The sequence below is a fragment of the Mesoplodon mirus genome, assembly GCF_964341445.2.
Source record: "Mesoplodon mirus genome assembly, chromosome: 2".
Lineage (NCBI taxonomy): Eukaryota > Metazoa > Chordata > Mammalia > Artiodactyla > Ziphiidae > Mesoplodon > Mesoplodon mirus.
This window is the reverse complement of record NC_138977.1, coordinates 200,541,052-200,564,499: the sequence shown is the minus strand read 5'-3', so window position 1 is coordinate 200,564,499 and position 23,448 is coordinate 200,541,052. Positions and strand designations below refer to the sequence as shown.

The 23,448-nt window shown below is 37.3% G+C and overlaps 1 protein-coding gene across 1 annotated transcript in view; it reads right to left on the bottom strand.

Moving 5' to 3' along the window:
* Positions 1–212: 212 nt before the first annotated feature.
* Positions 213–23,448, bottom strand: part of R3HCC1L (R3H domain and coiled-coil containing 1 like) — a 72,287-nt gene continuing 49,051 nt past the window's right edge. The window contains exons 4-8 of the mRNA XM_082610174.1: positions 15,489–15,664; positions 10,603–10,673; positions 9,614–9,709; positions 8,977–9,117; positions 213–1,252 (exon numbers count right to left, since the gene is read on the bottom strand). Coding sequence (XP_082466300.1) covers positions 1,185–1,252; positions 8,977–9,117; positions 9,614–9,709; positions 10,603–10,673; positions 15,489–15,664 — 552 coding nt within the window. The 3' untranslated portion in view covers positions 213–1,184. The remainder of the gene's footprint in view (positions 1,253–8,976; positions 9,118–9,613; positions 9,710–10,602; positions 10,674–15,488; positions 15,665–23,448) is intronic.

Genomic DNA, 23,448 nt, shown 5'->3' with positions numbered 1-23,448 from the left:
GACTGCTCTGACCTGTCCATGTCTTTCAGGAAATCTCTTACTGCCCAGAGGTGTGTGTTTGACTCTCGCTGCTCTTCACTATAATGGACGGTCTGGTGTGGCCTGCCAGATGCCTCTGGCAAAGGCAGAGAAGATCATACCAAGAACATGCTGTGTGCCAGATGCCTTCTGCAGGATGTCAGATTGGACAAAAATGGCAAAAGGCAAGAGGGTGGGGCGGGGATGTGCAAAGAGGACGAGAAGGGGAGGGGAGCCACCACACGCCAGTCCCAGGAGAGTATGTTTGTAGTGTGCTCTGGGGCACAGAGATGATCAGCAGTCTACTCAGCGGGCTTCAGTAAGCCCAGCAGACCCACCGAACCCGTGCACCGCACTCCAGGGGTGAAGGTAAGGGGAGAGCTGCTCTCCAGTTTCTTTAGGGGGATGACAAAGCTGACCAACAGCAGAGTGATGTATGTCATAAAATGGGCTTTAATGTCTTTCTCTCACAACGTGATAGTACTGCTTAAACTGGAACTGGCACACAGCTCCCAAGACCGGCTTCCTGTAAGGAATGAAGCGGGCACGCCCCAGGCTGCCATGCGGCTGGAGCAGCCCCAGCCACTCAGCTTAGTACAAGCTGTGGAGTCCTACACCTGCTGCAGTTCACCAACCTGGGGGCTCTGGAACTGGCCGTGCAGATTCTGTGAACACCAAGTACACCAGACACCGTTCCATCTCCTTGTACTAACAGCTCCCTCCCCTCTGACCGCCCACCTCACCCACTCCCTGCAATACTGCTGTTCTCAGCTTTGTGAGGTACTAAGGAACACCCTGCCTTTGCGGTGCCTTAATCTCCCATCATCACAGGTTTGAATCCTCTGTTTTGCATTTGCTTAAAACATCTTGGAAGTGTGACTTGCCCTGTCCAGAGGACTCTGGAAGTCACAGCTTCCAAGTTCCTTCCTAACTGATGGCTTCCTTCCACGTCCAACACAGTTAAGGCAGTTCCAAAGAACTGCTTTAGGAGTGAAGACAAACAGGAGTCTATCTTCCTCCTATACCTAGTCAGCCCTTGTCTTGATTGCTTATCTCTTTCTTTCATTAACATGCACATCTGCATGTACACAGAGCTCTGGAAAAATCCTCTGAAGACTGGAAATATTTTCTGAATTCCTGGAATTATCCCTGTCATCAAGTGATGTTCAAACGGCAGACTGGTCTCTGCCTTCCCAGATGTCTTCCCGTTGCTTGGCTTCCAATTGTTTTCTCTCTGTAAATAAGGGCAGTGTTAAGATGGTAGTATAACTTCACATAACCAGTGACTTTTGCTTAATCTGAATTACAAGGCAAACTTTAATCATAAGATAGCTGAATTCCCTGGTTTTCTCTTACCTGATTCCAAGAGTTAATATTTTTAACTTTCCAAGTGCTTTGTAAGTGGGAACAATGTTTCTATTACTATATAATAAAAAGAGAAAGATCTGTGGCTAATAGAAATAAAAAGCACATGGAATAAGTCAGAACCGAGCAGGATCCAGATTTTTGTCTTGCTGATAATATATTTAATCCTCTTTCTAAACTGCGTTAGTGCTTCAGTAAAAGTGCCCATTATTCCCAGTCTACTGATCTATATAAACATTTCAATAGGCATCAAGAATATGTTTCAATATTTTTCTTCTACTTTCTTGCTGAAATGGAAATAGCAGCCACTGGGCTTTAGTCATATCTCTCTACTACAATTCTACAAAAAAAAAAAAAAAAGAAAAAAAAATTTCACAGGAAAATCAAATTTCAATATTTTCAGAGCACTTTCAGGAGTCAAGAAATCTTCTGGAACACCAATTCCAGCATGGAAAAATGACCATATATAATGGAGGGAAACTAAGAACTATTTCTAAAAACAAAAAATACACAAATCTGGGCAATCCATCTTCAAATTTTAACACAGAAGCTTAGTTTCCATTTAACACGTTCACCAATACCTGAGACAATAAAGACCATACACGGTTTGGTGACCCAAGTACTTCACTAGGTGCCACAATACCAGTTCTAATTTCATGGCTAGTCAGTCATTGATCTTGACACCATAGAATGTAGATGATTAAGCCTAAGTGCTTCCTTCCAAGGGCAATTATTTCAGACTAAAAGAGTTTGCAAGTCATGATCCAGGGGGATTACAGAAATCAAAGTGAGTTTAGAGTTAATTCTTGCTATTCTGACATATCTTTCCAAATCAGCAGAATCCCTTACGGAATTCCTATACTATATTTGACTCAACTTTAAGGGCAAAGAACTTGAAAAAGAAGCTAACTGGCACTTGGAAATGTGAGAAAGAGAAATTTGCTGCTATTTGGGCACCATCTTGTGGCATTATCTGAAAATAGCAGCAAAGTTACAAGAGGCAAAAAATGGGGGTCAGTAAATTCCAAACTGAAGGCTCAGTGTCATGTGACTCAGCTTTAAGGCAGGCTTAAATTGAGTTGGGATTCTCCAGGGAGATAGCACAAAGGATAACTGGCTTGTCTAAAGGATTCTGGGATTTCTTAGGAAGGCTGACTGTGGTTCTGATTCTTACAAACAGAGAAAAGTTAGGAGAGGATCTAAAGGCAAAGGCAACCTTGGATGAAAACAATCAAAAAGTGGTCCTGGGTTCCAAGAAAAAGTGAAGAAACTAGAAAAGTGAATTATTAGAACTCAGAAACTTAAGCCAGAAAGGCAATATGGAAAGCTTTAGGAAAAGAAATCCAGGAGCAGTAGAAAAACGGATGACTGGTCCATAATCCACGATTTCAAAATCGAAGTAGCACTGAAAAAAAAGTTTTTTGTTTTTTGAAAAGTTTGGGGTCAAAACTCTTTTGGTGGTAAATATAACCTTAAAGGACATAAGGCCACAGAAATATTAATGTGTTCGATTTTGGTGTTATGAAATGTATTAATATATTATCTTTCTAAAATTGGAAAAGTTTAGAATTCTGAAACATTTCCTACACTAATGCTTTCCAACAAAAGACTGTAGATCTGTATTACCAAATATATGTAAATATAAGAGGAAATTCTGGTGGTAAACCATATGATAAAGTCAGCAAGAATAGGGAGACAAACTGAGAAGCACGAAGAAATAGTGAAAATGTGAGGCTTAAATTTATAAATATAGAACATGAACAGAATACAGAAATACAGGTTAGGATGAGACCTAAAAATATTTTCTTCATCTTAAAGGAAAAAAATGGAAGCTTGGGAGTGTTAAGTAACTTGCCTAAGATTACATAATCAGTGAAAACCTGAAGCTGGAACCCAAGTCCTTAATTCTTAAATCAGCATACTTTCTACTGTCCTGACCTCTGAAGAGAGGATCTGAAAATATTTACACAGAAAAGGAACAAATGTGGGGAAAAAATGTATTTTGCGAAAGATAAAGAATAAACATGTTGCCCCTTTATCAAAGAGAAAAGAAAGTAGGTAATAGCTGATAGACTGTATTTAAAAAGCTCCTATTAACTTGAACTCCACCAATTAAAAAAAGTAAACTAAGAGAAAGCCCAACAGCAGCCATGAGGGCAAGGAACTAAAGAAGAATATAGTGTTAGCATGAAATGATTAACCTAAAGCACTAACATAAGCTGGCCCTGAAGACTTTTATTTCTCAGTATAATAAATAAATTGGCAGAAATGATTACATTAAATGAGCTGACTTCTCACTGAGGGAACAGAAAGTGCTAAAGATGAAAAAGGGGCCAGTTTGGTGTCATGTTTACAAAAATAAAGAAAAGGAATGGAAATTAAAACCTTCAAAATTTACTCCTACACCTAAGAAAATAATGAAGAAAAATCATCACAAAATCCACTTGTAGCCACCTACCGAGTAATAATCAACCTGAAGACTTGAAGTACGAGTCTGGTCAAACTAATCTAATTGCCTTCTTTTATGGACTGACAGACCTGGTAGATCAAGGAGAGGTAACATAAATAACCTCTTCATTTTAGCAAGTTTTAGATTTCAGGCTTACCAAGTATGTATTAATCATTAATATACTGGGAAAAAATAGAGTCTGGCTCACATAAGTGTTAAGGGAGCATTTAACTCTAGAGGGTGGAATGATTATCAATGTATTAAGTATAACACGTGTTATTTACTTAGCAATAATTGGTGAAATGGTCAGTCAGTCCATAAACATTTTCATCTCTGATATAGGCCAGAGACGTAAGTTTACTCAACAGCAGGTGACACCAAAAATATGGATAAATACTGCATCCCACAGAAAAAGGTCAGATTAAAATGAAAGGAAATGTGGTTAGAAATGAAGGGAACTTCAAGTCCAGGGAGAAAAGACACCAAGAAAATGCTGTAAGACCTAGATCATGAGTCAGCAACGCAGCACTGTTCTTGAAGGCAGAATAATGGAATTCCTAAAAAGGATTTCAGAAGGCAGCTGACTGTGATTAAATTTTTATTACAGTTGACTAAGTATCCTATAGAGATGATTTTACTTTTAAGTTCTCAGTGATTTCATTAATCAAACTAAGGGATCAAATTATTGTTTACTTAACTCTGCCTCTCAGGCCTATGACCCAAAAGATGGCCTTTTAGAACCAGCCAATTAATCATATACCCCCCAAGAATAAAACGGAACAAAGTTATGGAATAAAATTATGGCAGGCTTTGAAAATGAGAGTAGCTTATTCTGAAAACTTTGATTCCAACTTTAGGTGGGAATCAAATGTTCTGATAAGTGGAACATGGGGAAATTTTACACATATTCCTGAGTCTGGTCTTTAAAATGTGGTTTTATCATTCAGTGTGAATCCTTGGTTTAAAACGTGATTAAGTCAAATATAAAGTACTCAAGGACGATCTATGTTTTCATTTCCCACTCTTAGTATAGTTCTAATCTGTCATGTGCTCTGCAAGACTAAAAGATCTATCTGTTCCTCACACTCAGAGACTTGTGACTAAAGCTCTTATCTTCCAGATATATAAAATATGATTTGCTTAAAATGATTTGAGTACTTCCTTTTTCTCGATTCTCCCCAGAGTATCTTTAATTTCTTAATCTCCTTTTTAAGGATTAAGACAAAGACTTCTCAATAAAAGGGTAAGAAGACCAAAGTAGGGTAAAGGAAGTTATCAGGAAAGTATTTATACCTCAAAATCCCAAATTCCAAATTCATTAATTAGAAGGGTTCCATATGTAATGTTCAACTCTGAATTTTATAAAGAAAATCATGGAGGACTTGAAAGGGTTCAGAGTAGAATCATGAGTGAAATAAGACTTATGAAGAAAAATTAGAGTAACAAATGTCATTCATGCATTCAGTCAATGAATATGCACACTGAGTATCTCTTTATGAACTAGGCACTGTGCCAGACAGCAGAACTCTTGAAGTGGGAAAAAGAAAGGCTAGGAAATTATTCTATAGTATTATTAATAAAAGTACCTATATCAGGATGGCACAAAGATTTCTATTTCTATTTCTATGCTAATTTTGATCTACTGGCTACGGGCAAGTCAAAACTCACCAAGAGTGTCATGACTGATTAGCACTGTCTGTCATGGATAATGAATGGGGAGCAACAGTACATAGTACACATTTGTCATTACTGGCTTATAGTATTATAATGAATACTAATTTCCCGAGAGTCACATAAATAATAGTATTCTAAATACGTAAAGCACCTTTTAAACATTTTTATACATGTTAACTTTTGTTGCTCAAAAAATTCTCTATGGTTAGGTTTACGTCAGGCATTGCTTTCACTTTGTTGGAAACCGGGGCACAGAGAGGTATAAGAAACTTGCCCATGGCCACATAGCTAGTTAATGGCAAAAACTCTATTACAGCCCAGATCCTCTCACTCCTAAATGATCTGCCCTGATCTTTACAGTTAAAGGCTGTTAGAACAGAATGGTGTCCAGATGTTCCTGATTTCTACTAAATAAAAAAGAAGAGGAAACTGTTCTAAACTATTGTACAGATTTAAGTTAGACCTATGGAAGAATTTTCTGACAGTAAAAGCTCTAACCACTGGGATGGATAACTAAAAAGGAGCCTGTCATATTTTATTTTCTGAAGACCTTAAAAATTTTTAATTTTTTTTTTTGGAAAAAAATGTTAATTACCCCAAAACTCCTTCAAAAGGGATTACAGTATTATAAAAGGAACATGGATTTTAATTAGAAGGGCCTAGGTTCAAATGTCTCCTTTCAATTTACCAGCTGGGTGACCTTAGGCCAGCTACTTCACCTCTCTGGGCCAGCTCTAAACTGGAGATAATACCATCCCCATCCAGAGTTATCATAACATGTTATATTGCCAGGAATTTCCTTCCAATCCTTTTAATTGCAAAAACCTCTATGTGGCTTTTAATCTTAAAATCTTCAGAACTGAAGAGAGAGGAGAAACAACTGCTTAAAATATCAGGTTCATATTTTCTTTCTTACTCAAGGCAGATATCCCCACCAGATTGCAAGTCTTAAGGAGAGGAACAACATCTTGCCATTTCTCTAACTTTCCTAATTAGGGAGCACAATGCCTTGCACAGGGTAGGTACACAGTGAATTCCAAATGTAGCTGATAGTGTATCACAGGCAATTAAAAATAAAAAGAGTAATGACAAGAAAAAAATATGCACTAGAATCTGTGCTGGACTCACCATAAAATGATAATGCTACTATTACTAAAAACAGCAGCAGCTCATGTTTATCACACACTTATTATAGGCCTAGAGAAACAGGAGAGTGTTCCTGTTTTTTTTTTTTTTTTTTTGCTGTACGCGGGCCCCTCACTGTTGTGGCCTCTCCCGTTGTGCAGCACAGGCTCCGGACGCGCAGGCTCAGCGGCCATGGCTCACGGACCCAGCTGCTCCGCGGCACGTGGGATCTTCCCGGACCGGGGCACGAACCCGTGTCCCCCGCACCGGCAGGTGGGCTCTCAACCACTGCGCCACCAGGGAAGCCCCCTATGGGTTTTAAAGATGACTAAGTATCTTTTGTGGATTATCTCACTTGATTTCCATTTTATGGATGAGGAAACAGAGGCCTCCAGAGAGTAAGTAATTTGCCTAAGGTGACATAGCCAGTAAATGGCAGAGCTTAGATTTAGACCCAGGCAGTCTGATTCCAGAGTCTATAATGTTATTTCATATGCTGTACTGACCCCTTTCCCTCCAGGGGAAGAAGAACTGGAACAGAAGTATCTGTTCTGTTTAATACCTAAACAGTACTTTTAATTTCCACAGAAAAAAATCTTTAAGTGAGAAGTCTTGGGCTCCATGCAGGCAATTACAAGAGTATATGCTCAATGCATAAAGAAGCCAGAAAGCTATATCAGGAATTTTCCATACGCATTTTCTCAGATATAAAGAATGGGAGAGTTCTGAGACATAATAAAGGAAGAGTCCTCTGTAACCTGTAAAGATTCAGGACCAATGGGTAGGAGAAACTTACCACCGTGGGTCTCTATTCACAACTAAATGCCTTCTTTAAAAAAGTAAGTAACAGGGTACCCACTTAGCCAACAGCCTCATTTTTAATTTCATCACTGAAATGTCCTTTGCATAGCTGAGCATTTAAAACAAATTCAAGTGGAACAGTATGCTGATGTGCCTACAGAGAAACAGAGGGGGATACTCAGGTGATAGCCATACAAAACTATTATTGCAGTACCTGTAGAAATACAGGTAATATTACCCACATAGGGAAGCAGGAAACATTGCAAAAAGAATCACATCTCCTTTTATAGATACCATTGTTATTACCCTCTATTGATTTTCTGAGATAACTGTGGTTATCACAGAGAAATCATTTTCCTCAGAGATAACCAATTAATAAAGGGTTAAGGACACTGCACATTCTACTTTAATCTAGCTCTGACAGTGCCATATATAAAAACCAGAGGAACCCTCCCCTGTTTCTACAGTCTGTAGGAAGCCTTTGTGTTAAGAATGCATGGAAAAAATCAAAACTGCCTCATTATAATCATTAAGGTTTCAAAAATTAGTTGGGTTCAACTCTGAAACTCTAGCACCTGCCATGACACACTCTGTCACTGGTTATCTGGCCAGTGCAGCTGAGAGTCTGCAAGCTGCCTGCTATCACCAAAGCAGAGTGGACAGGAAGTATTAATGGCCTTGTTAGACCCGCAATAAACAAGGAGTTTGAAACTTCCATTCGTTTAATGGAAAAATGAAGTTACTTTTCGGTAAGTGGAATTTTCAGAATAAATTGCCTTCACAGATTCCACAGATCGAGGGCTAAGGCAATCAGACTGTCTAAAGCCTGAAGGTTGATAAAAAGCACTTAAGTGCTAACCAGAGTCCCAAGCCTTTATGTACAAGTCAACAGCCTATAAAGGGGAGAGAGACATTTAACCTCAACTACAAACTATAGGGAAAGAAAAACCCTGCTTGTGGATCAGTTGAAATATTCTGAGGACTCTTAAGTACTGGAAAATAATCAGAAGATTAGGCTAACCTAGATGTGCTCTAATGGAGCCACTCAGGACTGTCTTTAAAGAAAAAATTACCTTCTACAGTTATTATCATCAATGTCAGATGCTGGCTTCTCCTTAATTTGTCTTCTATCTAAGATCTAAACCATTTGATAATATCATGGCAATCATGGCCCAGTAAAACCACAGCAAATAATGTTTTCTGCCTGGGAGACTATTACGTCTTCATAGGAATATTTTTCTGAGAGTCGGGAGCAAGAACCATAGAAATAGCCATGGATGAGCTAAAAGGACTGAATCTACTATCTCTTGGAAAACAACAGTAGGAACATGGATTAGGATGCCTTGGTGTGTGGAACAGGCAGACAAATTCTAAAATGTCTTCCTCCTAAATATAAGGCATGAAAACAATTTTGATATATGTAGGAGGCTTCTAGGAAATGGAAATGCCAAAATGGAATGGGCTTCATTCTTTTTTTTTTTAACACATGCCTTATAAGTGAGCTCTAAAGGGACTAAAGAAGAACACCATCAACTTCAACTCACCGCGGGCTTCTTGCAGTTTCTTAAGTTCTGCTTCCCGTTCGGTTTTGCTCTGCTTACTTCGAACCCCAAGGGCACTGATGACTAACCTTCTGGCTAGGGCTGCTGAAGTCTCAGGACGCTCCTTTGCTGGCTGGAGAAACTCTGAATGGGAGAAAGGGAGGGAGTAGGAGGGAGTAAGGAAGAGAAAGCACTCTAGCTCCAAGTGATTTAACTCAGTAATTAACATACCAAATAGACTAACAAGGGCTGCATCACCAGTAATTAATACAAGCCTGATAGATGAAGAGCAGAGGAAGTTAACATGGCAAAGCACAAACAACCCTGCCTTCATTATCTGTATTAACACAATTTCTTACAGTGACTATCAAACAGCTAAACACAGAGGTAAACTAGATAAGGATGTCATCAGAAAATGGTTGCTGCATTGCTTGCAGTTAGTATCTCCCACTCTCCAAGTGGCTATATTCCAGTGCTATATTTCCAACACAGCCTTTTCTCTTTTCTTTTTTCCTTAAAATAATATTTCCTTTAACACTAAAAATAAAAGGATACTTAGAACTCTGGATGCTATACAAGTGCTGGAAGAAACAATATCACCACTATCAACAAGAAAAGGCTCCTGAGATTACAGGCTTACCAGCATAAGCTCTAGCTTTGGCCTTGGCTGCTCTTGTGGCCTGCGACAAGGGCCGGATCTTCACCATGGTATGTTTACTACCCAGAGCATCACGAGCTGTAAAGAGAATAAATATAAAGAAATAGAAGATGCAAAAAAAAAATTTAAAGCTAGTTCTTAGAAAGTATTTCCTAGATGTTATGCTTTATTTTTCATCATGAGCAAAAGAAATGGTAAGCTCTCGAAAATCCGTAAGGAACAAAATGGCAGTGATTAAAAAAAAAAATGGCAGTGATTATTTTAGAACAGGGATCAGTAAACTATGGCTTTGTGACCAAATCCAGCCAACCACCTGTTTTTGTAAAGTTTTACTGAAACAGAGCCACGCTCATTCATTTGCATACTGTCTAGGGATGCTTTCTGGCTACAACACAAGAGTCAAGTAGTGACAGAAACCTTATACCCTAAAATATCTATTATCTGGCTCTTTACAGAATAAGTTTGCAGACCCCTACTTTAGGTGATTCAGACAGGAATCAACATCTCTAATTTCTTTGAATGCCTCTGCATCAGATCTATCATGAGGCCAATGATATAAGTGAAAAGGCCAAATCATATATTCAGAAAGTAGGTATTACAAATGCTCACTGGACAGGTTAAAGGGCTACTGCAAATTCATTTGTCGGGGACGGGGTAGAATCAAAAATATTTTAAGATTTAGTCACACTGGCTTCTTAAATCTTTACCTATAATCTGTCTATGCACTATCATAACTGACAGCTATGTGGCAAATAACCTTGGAAGGAGCTCTCTCTCCAAATACCACTGGATTAGGATAAAAAGGGAGAGGGGGAGCAAACGGGTACCAAAGTAACATGCCTCAAAAACCTCTACCTGCCAATTATCTGTACTGACTGAATAAATGTCAGGTGGCTGGAACAGAAAGCAAATAAGGACAAGTAGTAGGAGAAAACGGACAACAAGCACACTGAAATCCACTGGGTGAATACCTGTAATCGGACTGGAGAATACTCCTAGGGCGTGTGTATCATCCACCCATTTAATATCAAATCCTTTCTTTCTGCAACAAAAAACAGAATTTTATTCCTTAAAATAAAATTTTCTTTTAAAAAACATCTTTCAAATAGAGTCTCATAAAGCATTTCATGATGAGATAGAAACACTCAACAAGCACACAGGTGGAATGGGGATAATGACACACAAAACGGCTTGGGGTACAGAAGAAGCCACTGAATTTTAAAAGCAATAATACCATCATAAAGAACTACCTGAGAGCATTTTACATTATAAGCCAGTTTATAGACATCAACTAATTAATCCTCACATGTTCCCTGGGGAGGTAAAGTATTTATCACACTATTTACAAGAGATTTTTTAGGGGACTGGAACTAGAAGAGGTGGAACGAGGAAGCATAGGAGGGGTAGAAGAATATTAGAGCAGGAGGTAGGCAGGGAAGGTCACCTGGATTTAATGCAAATGTAGGCTCAAGGACAGAGACAAGAGACAGAGAGGAAGAGGGAGACAGGTCATTCAAAGCAAAATCAATTGATCAATCAATCAAATAAGGGAGAAAAGGGACAACTCTAATCAGAGAGGCTGACTTATTCTTTCTTTCCAGTTGTAGAAGTGAAGTAAGAAAGGGAAACTCAGGTTCTGCCACCTTCAGATCATGGGCAGGTTTAATCTCTCTGTAAGCTAGGTCTGCTCATCTGTAGAAATGGGTACAGTTCCTTCATAACAGAGTTGCTGTGAAAACGGAAGTGAGATCATCCATGACAAGGCAAAGGGCATGGTGTTGAGCACTTAGTGGACATCTAATAAATGAATGATGCCCATTATTTTTTATTATTAATAGCAATATTCATCAGGAAGATGATTAATATTGATGAAGATGTGATTAAAATATGAAGTTGACTCTGGTGTTTGACTCAACGGGCATTATTATTATATGTTTTTGCACCATGACCTTTTCTTTTTCTTATAAAGCACTATAAAGAAAAAAAAAAGGCAACTGCTAAAATATCTTCCCTCTTTAACAACTAGTCAGGAAAAAATTTCCTTTGAAGGAAAAAGGAATAAAGAGGCTTTGAAGGTTAGTTAGACAATTTCCTGAATGTAAGGGTCAGTTTGACCATGGCGTAAAATGACCACAGGGGTTGAAGACTATGAGAAAGTTCAACAGTGGAAGTCTATATTATAAGACAGTTGACAAAAGATAGAGAAAATCTTAGATGGGCTCTGGAGGGCCTTTTAGACTTCAGAATTTCATAACCCTTTAAAATGCTTCCCCCTTTTGAGAATGTTTTCCTGTTTCATAGAAAAATGATCTGCAGGTAAGATTAGGAAGAAAAAAAGTAAGGGAAGTTAATAACTCTTAAGAAATAACTAATCTTCAGGAAATTCCAGACATCAACAAAATCAATCCTTGGTCTTAGAAGTCATCATTATTAATAACAACCTAAGGTAGTTCTAATTTTGGATTTAATCTCATTGACTGCTTTTTAAAATCTATTATGCACTTTATCTGGAACAGACCCTGATACCGGGTCTTAACATAATTGTAATGAATTAGACTGACTGATCTATACTATATGTTTAGTGTAAGATCTATGGCAGAGAGTGTTAACTGTTCTCCATGATCTAGTCACTCCTCCTCTCTTTTAGTTACATAACTGATAAGTGCTACCCCTGTCCCCTCAACCAACAAAATTTAAGTGAGATACCTGGCTGCTAGTTTTGCCTGTTCTAGAGCTTTACAGAAAAACAGAGTGCTTGTTTTTGTACATAAAGTTTCAATGAATACAGCCACACTCATTGTCTGTAGCCACACCTATTGTCTATGGCTACTTTTGTGCAACGATGGCAGAGTTGCCTAAAATAATTACTATCTAACCCTTAAGGAAAAGTTGGGAGCTATACCCTAATTCAAGGTGTACATGAATTGAATTTTAAGTTTAAATTTGTATATCAGACAATAGACCTGGTTCATTGTTAGATCTGGTTCATTGTTAATGTCAGGATTGGAGCATTAAAGTATAATCCCTTCTGGGTAATGACTTTCTTCCAGACCCTGAAAATCTTTTTCTTAATAACTTATTTTCGGGATTATTTCTTTATTCCTGAAGCTTATTTTTTCTTATAAGCTAAAGATACAGAGGTATACTTCTGACTCTTTTACCTTGTCATACATATGTATGAATTATATACATATATAAGAGGTAGTGCAATTATTCTCAAACCCACTTATATCAGTTTTAATTTATATTTTCACTACATAATTTATTAAATAAAATTAAAACGATGAAATATGAGTGTGAAAAAGAAAAGTTGTGTCTATGGTTTGGAAGACTAGAGAAAGATAAAGTCACTAAAAAAACCAAAACAGCTATTATCAATTATGTTTGGGCAAAAGAGCTTAAAAAAAAAGAGAGAGAGAGAGAGAGAGAGAGAGGGAATTCCCTGGTGGTCCAGTGGTTAGGACCTGGCACTTTCACTGCTGTGGCCTGGGTTCAATCCCTGTTCAGGGAACTAAGACCCTGGAAGCTATGCGGCACAGCCAAAAAAATTTTTTTAAAGAGAGAAAGAGAGAGAAAACATTTTAACCTATAAGGAATTTGCACTCAGGTGACTCTGAAGGGACATTAAAGTTCTTGCTTGGGCTTCCCTGGTGGCGCAGTGGTTGAGGGTCTGCCTGCCGATGCAGGGGACACGGGTTCGTGCCCCGGTCCGGGAGGATCCCACATGCCGCGGAGCGGCTGGGCCCGTGAGCCGTGGCTGTGGAGCCTGCGTGTCCGGGGCCTGTGCTCCGCAACGGGAGAAGCCACAACGGTGAGAGGCCCGCATACCGCAAAAAAAAAAAAAAAAAGTTCTTGCTTGAAGACACAGGTGATATCATGGTGACATATAAGAACTCAATAGAAGATAGTCTGCTATCAACAGGCTAGTTACTCAAAAAAAAAAAAAAAGGCCTTGGCACCACATCAAAGACTGGCAAGTAAATGGACATTTATATGTACTGTTAAAATAAACTGGTTGAGACATATAATAATCATTTTTTATCATTCCCTGCTTGACTATTTCTATCTTGGTGGTAAGAATAACTTCAAATCAATAATTTAATTCACAGCTTTTTTGGACTGTTAGGGCCCTTGGTGCCTGTCAGAAGAAAACACATATCCTCTCAGGAGATATCCTCTTCTTTTACTGTAAGCCTCAATTCTCATAAGTAAAATTCCAAAGGAAATGGTCAGCTGTACAGTTTTTTTAAAAAGTAACTAAACCTCCAAAAAAGAAGCAAGGTACTATGAGTGAGAATTTGCAGAAAGAGAATTAAAAGGACTTCAGGTAAAGAAATTACCAGATATAGACTAAAGAAGGTCTATGGTTCAATATACTTCTTGAAAATATTTGGAGAAAAAAAAAGAAACTAATGACCATGCAGATTTGAAAAATAGAGAACTTTGAAAAATGAGAAACATAAAATGAAATTTAAAAATTCAACGGACAGATTTAACAGCAAATTAAACACAGCTGAAGAAATCAGAAAGTGGAAATTAGAGCTAAAAAAATTACTCAGCATGTAATGGAGACAAAGAAATGGAAAATATGACAGAGATAACATGAGGATTAAGTGAGAAGGTTTAATCTACTTTTAACTGGCATCTTCGAGAATATAAAAGAGACTAGTACAGAGGCAATATTTGAAGAAAGAATGTCTAGTGTTCTCCAAAACCAATGAAAAATACTAGCTCAATAATAATAATAACAAAAGAAACACAAAGCCACATCATACTGAAAATGCACAATACCAAAGACAAAGAGAAAACATTAAGAGCACCCAAAGAGAAACGACAGATTACTCTCAGAAGCAATAGTTAGACTTTCAGCTGGCTTCTCATCCTACACTAAGAAAGCCAGGAGAAAGCAGAATAAAATTTTCAAGTTTCTGAGAAAAACAACTACCAACCTAGGATTCTCTACCCAGCAAAAATGTCTTTCAAGAATGAAGTTGAAATAAAGCCATTAAGAAACAACAACGACGACGATGACAACAAAACCCAACTGAGTGTGTTACCAGCAGACTGTTACTAAATTAAATGCTAAAGAACATGTTTCATGCAGGAGGAAAAAGATTTCAGATGAAAGATATAAGACGCAAGAAGGCATAAATGAAGAATACGGAAAGTGGATCAATCTGAATGCTGATAATATAAAACAATAATGTAACATCAAATGGAGTTTAAAAAGAAAAAAAGATTCAAAATACTAAATCACAATAGCATATTAGTTGGAGGTTCAGGAGACATTGGAATGGAATTGGGGAATGGAGTTTAAAACCCTTAGAATGTTTGGAAAGAGTGTAAAAATATTAATTTTAGCCATTGATAAATTAAGCAGGCATTTTATAATTTCTAAAGTAACCACCAAATAATAGAAACAGGATCATTTCCCAAAAATATGGAAGGAGAAAAAAATACCTCATCAATCCAAAAGAAGGCAAGAGAAAAGAGAAAAAGATGGGACAAGTAAACACACAAAAAAAGATGGCAGGCATACATCCAAATATATCAATAATTACAATAAATATAAATGGACTAAATGTACCATGAAGACAGATTCCAAAGTCATTATTGATGACATTCTTCTTAAATGCTAAAATGGGGTCTAGAAAGACTATTTAGCATTTTCTAAAGGAACTGAGAAGAAGAGTGGTTTCATACGGATTTCTAATGGACTTGGAAAAGACAATAAACAAACTTGATGCTAAAGTAAATGCCGGGAATAGAAAAACAAAAAAGATGATCTTTCAGAAGACATTTTAAGAAAACTTCATTCCACCTTCCCTAACATCCCCAATCATTTGCAAGTACTTACTGATAAGTGCAGAAAATCCGTAGGAGATCTTCAGTACGAAATTCTTGGGGGAAGTCATAAATTTCAATGACATGTGGGAATTCACAATCACTGAGGTCAATATCAGGAACTTCATGGTTGTAATAATCAAATATAGGTTCTTGGATGCTTTCTCTATTCTTCATATTCCCTGATAACTAGAGAGTAGGAAGCGTATATGTGACTGTTACATCAAGCCAGAGCATTGTAAAATATCCTCCCATATATAAACAATCCTTCTTTTTGTCTCTATGTTCATATTCCTTAACCTTTATCATTTGTCTCTGTTCGTGAACACAATAATGACTGGGCTCTATCACCCAGCTTATATTATACATGTGGAATACTTTGATTAATGTGGTGAGTTATAAACAACACATCTTAGAAAATGAATTTCAGAAAATAGCTGAAGAGATGAATTAATAACATTTGTTTTATTTGAGCTTATTGATCAGACCCATAGTTTCGTTTCTGAGAGTGAACAAAAACAAAACAAAATTTTTAAGAATAAAAACACTTTGTAAGTCTACCTTTCGTTGACAGTAGCTTACAAAGAAATTTGTTATGACAAATGTAAGTGGCACAAGTAATTATATTTAAGTTCCCTAGCATTAGAGCTACCTAAAGGAATTTCCACACAGCAAGTTAATACAGGAATTAATAGTAATGAAGAATACTTAAAATTCTACTATTCTATGAAAAAACTGAAGGCTATTAACTATTTCACACGAGAAGCAGGATAATGGAAAAGGAAAAATGGAAAGTGGCAGCAAAGCCATGACGGTCATTTTGTCATTCACCTAGAGCCTAGTACTGACCACTCAGAGCCTTCAGACTCAAAATCAAAAGTGTGTTCTCTCTGTTAACCAAAAGTCCAACTAGAGCCCTTCAAACTTCCTCTCTTTCATACTGTGCTTCTTTTCCCATCAAATGAGAAAATGAGGATCTGTAATGCCAAGGATGTATCTCCTTTCCTTGGAGAAGTGAACAATGGATTTAAGAATTTTATTCGGGAAGGAGTGAGGGAGGAAGGTGATTTAGGTAAAATCGACAAAAATGTTTATTTATTGCTGGGCCTCTAGTTCCTCTTCTCCACTAAGCTTCAGTTTTACATCTTAAAGAATGGCATGATAACAGTACCGACCCTTTATAGATAGGTGTGCAGGTCAAATGAGATGACGCCGTAAGTGCTAGCACACTACGTGGCACCGAAGTAAGAATTCAACTGCAACCCAATTTAAACATAGTTTAACTAGGTGCTAAATCTATTATAGGCCAAGCACCATGTTATTTCCCCTCTGCTTAGGATGTAGAAATCAGGAAGAGAATATTCCTCACACCCTAACAATGAAAAAAATCCAACTGACCTATAAAATCATAACTTTTCTTGAGTTTACCATACAGCTGAGTATGCAACACAGAGTACACAAGGAAATTGAAATCCACAGGATGACATGTCCCTCCAAAGAGAAACAGAATATATAAACTATTTTGCCTCTGGCAGATCATGGGAAGAAGTGGCCACCACATGAGTGGGCAAGAAGATATCAGCTAAATGTTTAACAAATTCTTAAAAGCCTGGAGTGGACTGGTGTATCAGTTTAGAATAACTCAGAGCCCCAGAAAGGAGGGTAATCTGCAATTACTTGCAAGTCCATCCTTATGCCAGTGTCACACTGTCTTGATTACTGTTGTTTTATAAGTTTTGAAATCAGGAAGTTTGAGTATTCCTACTTTGTTCTTCTTTTTCAAAATCATTTTGGCTATTCTGAGTCCCTTGCATTTCCATATGAATTAGAGGATCATTTTGTCAATTTCTGCAAAAAATACAGGACAGCTGGGATTGAGCTGGATGTGTTAATCACTTTGGGTAGTACCTTAACAATATTAAAGAAGATAAACATGGGATGTTTATTTAGGTCTTCTTGAATTTCTTCCAAAAATGTGTTGTAGTGTTCAGGGTACAAGTTTTACACTTTTGTTAAATTAATTTCTAACTTTTTTATGCTACTGTCATTGGAACTATTTTCTTTATCTCATTTTTGAATTTCTGGCATGGACTTTTTGAGTTACTTTGCAAAAACCAAACCAAACAAACCACTGCATGTCCATGCATTTATAAATTGGGGCTAAATAATGCATTGTGAGAGGTAAACAATGCCTAACTACAAATATCTTGGAACTATAAGAACTGATTATAAAGAGGAAGAAAAAAGAGAGGCAGGATAGTCTGGCAAGGAAATTTGATTATGGCCCTTTGCTCTAATCTGGTCAGCAAACTTAAACTTGTATACTTACATCCCATTTTTGAGGTAATTATTAAACACTTCAGCTTCTGGTACTGATTAAATGCAAAGTGTAAATAATAGCAAAACACACAATTCCTACTCTACATTTCATGGAAAAATAGATATAAAGCCTACAAGTAACATACTCCTGACTAGTTTTTCCTATAACACTCAAGACTCCACTGTTATCAGGGACTCCTAACTTTTCTTACGAGGAGAAGAACTTTGTTTCATACTCCCATGGTACTGATATTGTTGGAATCAGCTTACATGTCTACTGGCAACACATTTTTTGGGGAGGTAGGCTGATAGGTAGCAGGCCATACTATTAATGGTGTTTTCTCCTGAGAATTTCAACAAAACATTCAAGGGGGCCTTGACAGGGTAAAGGAGAAAGGAATATGTGGCACAGAAGGGGAAATGTCTAAGAGAAGACAATATGGTGTAAAGTGAGGATCAGAGCTTGATTGTGAGAGGGGAGTGGGGTCGGGCAGCATAGAGACCACTATCAGACAGGGGTTAGACACAGTAATACAGATGTATTTCAGGAAAGGCCCTAAGATTTGATGCAATGACTTTTTTGCAGTAGACCTGTACTGTCCAACACAGTAGCTGCCAGCCACATGTGGTTACTGAGTACTAGAAACATAGCTAGTCTTAATTGAGATGTGTTTTATGTATAAAATACACATCAAATTTCAAAGACTTAATACAAAAAATAAAAGATCTTACTAATAATTTCTTATATTGATTACATGTTGAAATGATATTTTGGATATATTAAAAATATGTTCTTGACTTTACCTGTTTATTTCTACCTTTCTAAATGTGGCTCATAGAAATTTTAAATTATATACATGGCTCACATTTGTAGTTTGCACCATATTTCTACTGTAGACAACTGAGACATTTACTGTTAAGAGTCACATGTATTGAGACAATACTTGTCACAACTGTCAATGTGAAACATTCATATTTTATGACCAACCTTCATATATTTTTCCTTCATATGGCTAATAAATGTTTGAAAGAGCAACAATAGAGGGGAAAGGTTTACAATTTGATTCATTCTAATCTATTACAGTCCACGGGAAAGGAAAGTTTGCAAACAACTCAGCAAATAATTTTGAGTTATGAATCACAAATATTTTATGATTTTTACCAGGGGCCTGCTTGCTGTTTATAAAGCATAAGTGAAATCTGAGTATTCCTTCATATGTAGAAACAGCTTCCACAAAACCATTCAACTAAATTAAATTATCTTCCCAAAGTGAGGGTTTTAAGACTCTTATAAGCCTAGTAATCTGCTCTTGAAAACAAGTCTAAAAGATAGTACCGGTTCAGAGCTAGGGACACATACAGACTGAAAGTGAGGGGATGGAAAAAGATATTCCATGCGAATGGAAATCAAAAGAAAGTTGGAGTAGCAATTCTCATATCAGACAAAATAGACTTTAAAAGAAAGACTATTACAGGAGACAAAGAAGGACACTACATAATGATCAAGGGATCAATCCAAGAAGAAGATATAACAATTGTAAATATTTATGCACCCAACATAGGAGAACCTCAATACATAAGGCAAATGCTAACAGCCATAAAAGGGGAAATTGACAGTAACACTATCATAGTAGGGGACTTTAACACCCCACTTTCACCAATGAACAGATCATCCAAAATGAAAATAAAAAAGGAAACACAAGCTTTAAATGACACATTAAACAAGATGGACTTAACTGATATTTATAGGACATTCCATCCAAAAACAACAGAATATACTTTCTTCTCAAGTGCTCATGGAACATTCTTCAGGATAGATCATATCTTAGGTCACAAATCAAGCCTTGGTAAATTTAAGAAAATTGAAATTGTATCAAGTACCTTTTCAGACCACAATGCTATAAGATTAGATATCAATTACAGAAAAAAAAATCTGTACAAAATACAAACACATGGAGGCTAAACAATATGCTACTAAATAACCAAGAGATCACTGAAGAAATCAGAGGAAACCAAAAAATACCTAGAAACAAATGACAATGAAAACACGATGACCCAAGTGACCTATGGGATGCAGCAAAAGCAGTTATAAGAGGGAAGTTTACAGCAATACGATCCTACCTCAAGAAAGAAGAAAAATCTCAAATAAACAACCTAACCTTACACCTAAAACAATTAGAGAAAGAAGAACAAAAAAACCCCCAAAGTTAGCAGAAGGAAAGAAATCATGAAGATCAGATCAGAAATAAATGAAAAAGAAATGAAGGAAACGACAGCAAAGATGAATAAAACTAAAAGCTGGTTCTTTGAGAAGATAAACAAAACTGATAAACCATTAGCCAGACTCATCAAGAAAAATAGGGAGAAGACTCAAATTAACAGAATTGGAATGAAAAAGGAGAACTCACAACTGACACTGCAGAAATACAAAGGGTCATGAGAGATTACTACAAGCAACTACAAGCCAATAAAATGGACAACCTGGAAGAAATGGACAAATTCTTAGAAAAGCACAATCTTCCGAGACTGAACCAGGAAGAAATAGAAAATATAAACAGACCAATCACAAGCACTGAAATTGAAACTGTGATTAAACATCTTCCAACAAACAAAAGCCCAGGACCAGATGGCTTCACAGGCAAATTCTATCAAACATTTAGAGAAGAGCTAACACCTATCCTTCTCAAACTCTTCCAAAATATAGCAGAGGGAGGAACACTCCCAAACTCAGTCTGTGAGGCCACTACAACCCTGATACCAAAAGCAGACAAAGATGTCACAAAAAAAGAAAACTACAGGCCAATATCACTGATGAACATAGATGCAAAAAATCCTTAACAAAATACTAGCAAACAGAATCCAACAGCACATTAAAAGGATCATACACCATGATCAAGTGGGGTTTATTTCAGGAATGCAAGGATTCTTCAATATATGCAAATCAATCAATGTGATAAACCATATTAACAAATTGAAGGAGAAAAACCATATGATCATCTCAATAGATGCAGAAAAAGCTTTCAACAAAATTCAACACCCATTTATGATAAAAACCCTCCAGAAAGTAGGCATAGAGGGAACTTACCTCAACATAATAAAGGCCACATATGACAAACCCACAGCCAACATAGTTCTCAATGGTGAAAAACTGAAACCGTTTCCAGTAAGATCGGGAACAAGGCAAGGTTGCCCACTCTCACCACTATTATTCAACATAGTTTTGGAAGTTTTAGCCACAGCAATCAGAGAAGAAAAAGAAATAAAAGGAATCTAAATCGGCAAAGAAGAAGTAAAACTGTCACTGTTTTCAGATGACAAGATACTATACATAGAGAATCCTAAGGATGCTACCAGAAAACTACTAGAGCTAATCAATGAATTTGGTAAAGTAGCAGGATACAAAATTAATGCACAGAAATCTCTTGCATTCCTATACACTAATGAATAGGAATAGATGAAAAATCTGAAACACTCCCATTTACCATTGCAACAAAAAGAATAAAATACCTAGGAATAAACCTACCTAAGGAGACAAAAGACCTGTATGCAGAAAACTATAAGATACTGATGAAAGAAATTAAAGACGATACCAACAGACGGAGAGATATACCATGTTCTTGGATTGGAAGAATCAACATTGTGAAAATGACTCTACTACCCAAAGCAATCTACAGATTCAATGCAATCGCTATCAAACTACTAATGGCATTTTTCACAGAACTAGAACAAAAAATTTCACAATTTGTACAGAAACACAAAAGACCCCGAATAGTCAAAGCAATCTTGAGAACGAAAAACTGAGCTGGAGGAATCAGGCTCCCTGACTTCAGACTATACTACAAAGCTACAGTAATCTAGACAGTATGGTACTGGCACAAAAACAGAAATACAGATCAATGGAACAGGATAGAAAGCCCAGAGATAAACCCACACTCATACAGTCACCTTATCTTTGATAAAGGAGGCAAGAATATACAGTGGAGAAAAGACAGCCTCTTCAATAAGTGGTGCTGGGAAAACTGGACAGCTTCACGTAAAAGAATGAAATTAGAACACTCCCTAACACCATACACAAAAATAAACTCAAAATGGATTAAAGACCTAAATGTAAGGCCAGACACTATAAAACTCTAGAGGAAAACATAGGCAGAACACTCTTTGACATAAATCAGAGCAAGATCCTTTTTGACCCACCTCCTAGAGAAATAGAAATAAAACAAAAATACACAAATGGGACTTAATTAAACCTAAAAGCTTTTGCACAGCAAAGGAAACCATAAACAAGATGAAAAGATTGTGGCGCAGTGGTTAAGAATCCACCTGCCAATGCAGGGGATACGGGTTCGAGCCTTGGTCTGGGAAGATCCCACATGCTGCGGAGCAACTAAGCCCCTGTGCCACAACTACTGAAGCCCACGTGCCTAGAGCCAGTGCTCTCAACAAGAGAAACCACAATGAGAAGCCTGCACACCACAACGAAGAGTAGCCCCCGCTCGCCGCAACTAGAGAAAGCCCATGTGCAGCAACGAAGACCCAACACAGCAATAAATAAAATAAATAAAATAAATAAATTTATCCAAAAAAAAAGAATGGGAGAAAATATTTGCAAACGAAGCAACTGACAAAGGATTAATCTCCAAAATATACAAGCAGCTCATGCAGCTCAATATCAAAAAAACAAACCACCCAATCAAAAAATGGGCGGAAGACCTAAATAGACATTTCTCCCAAATACACAGGAGGAATTAGAGAAATGCACATCAAAACCACAATGAGGTATCACCTCACACCAGTGAGAATGGCCAGCATCAAAAAATCTACAAAGAATAAATGCTGGAGAGGGTGTGGAGAAAAGGGAACCCTCCTGCACTGTTGGTGGGAATGTAAATTGATACAGCCACTATGGAGAACAGTATGGAGGTTCCTTAAACAACTAAAAATAGAACGATCATATGACCCAGCAATCCCACTACTGGGCATATATACCCTGAGAAAACCATAATTCAAAAAGATACATGTACCAGAACGTTCATTGCAGCACTATTTACAATAGCCAGGACATGGAAGCAACCTAAGTGTCCATCGACAGATGAATGGATAGAGAAGATGTGGCACATATATACAATGGAATATTACTCAGCCATAAAAAGAAACAAAATTGAGTTATTTGTAGTGAGGTGGATGGACCTAGAGTCTGTCATACAGAGTGAAGTAAGTCAGAAAGAGAAAAACAAATACCATATGCTAACACATACATATGGAATCTAAAAACAAAAAACAAATGGTTCTGATGAACCTAGGGGCAGGATAGGAATAAAGATGCAGACCTAGAGAATGGACTTGAGGACATGAAGGGGGGAAGGGTAAGCTGGGACGAAGTCAGAGAGTGGCATGGACATATATACACTACCAAACGTGAGGTAGATAGCTAGTGGGAAGCAGCCGCATAGCACAGGGAGGTCAGCTCGGTACTTTGTGACCGCCTGGAGGGGTGGGATAGGGAGGGTGGGAGGGAGACACAAAAGGGAGGAGTTATGGAAACATATGTATATGTATAACTGATTAAATTTGTTATAAAAAAAAAAAAAAAAAAAAAAAAAAAGTTCTGAAGTCACCAAGTTAGTCTCTACAAACAAAAAATAAATATATACTAC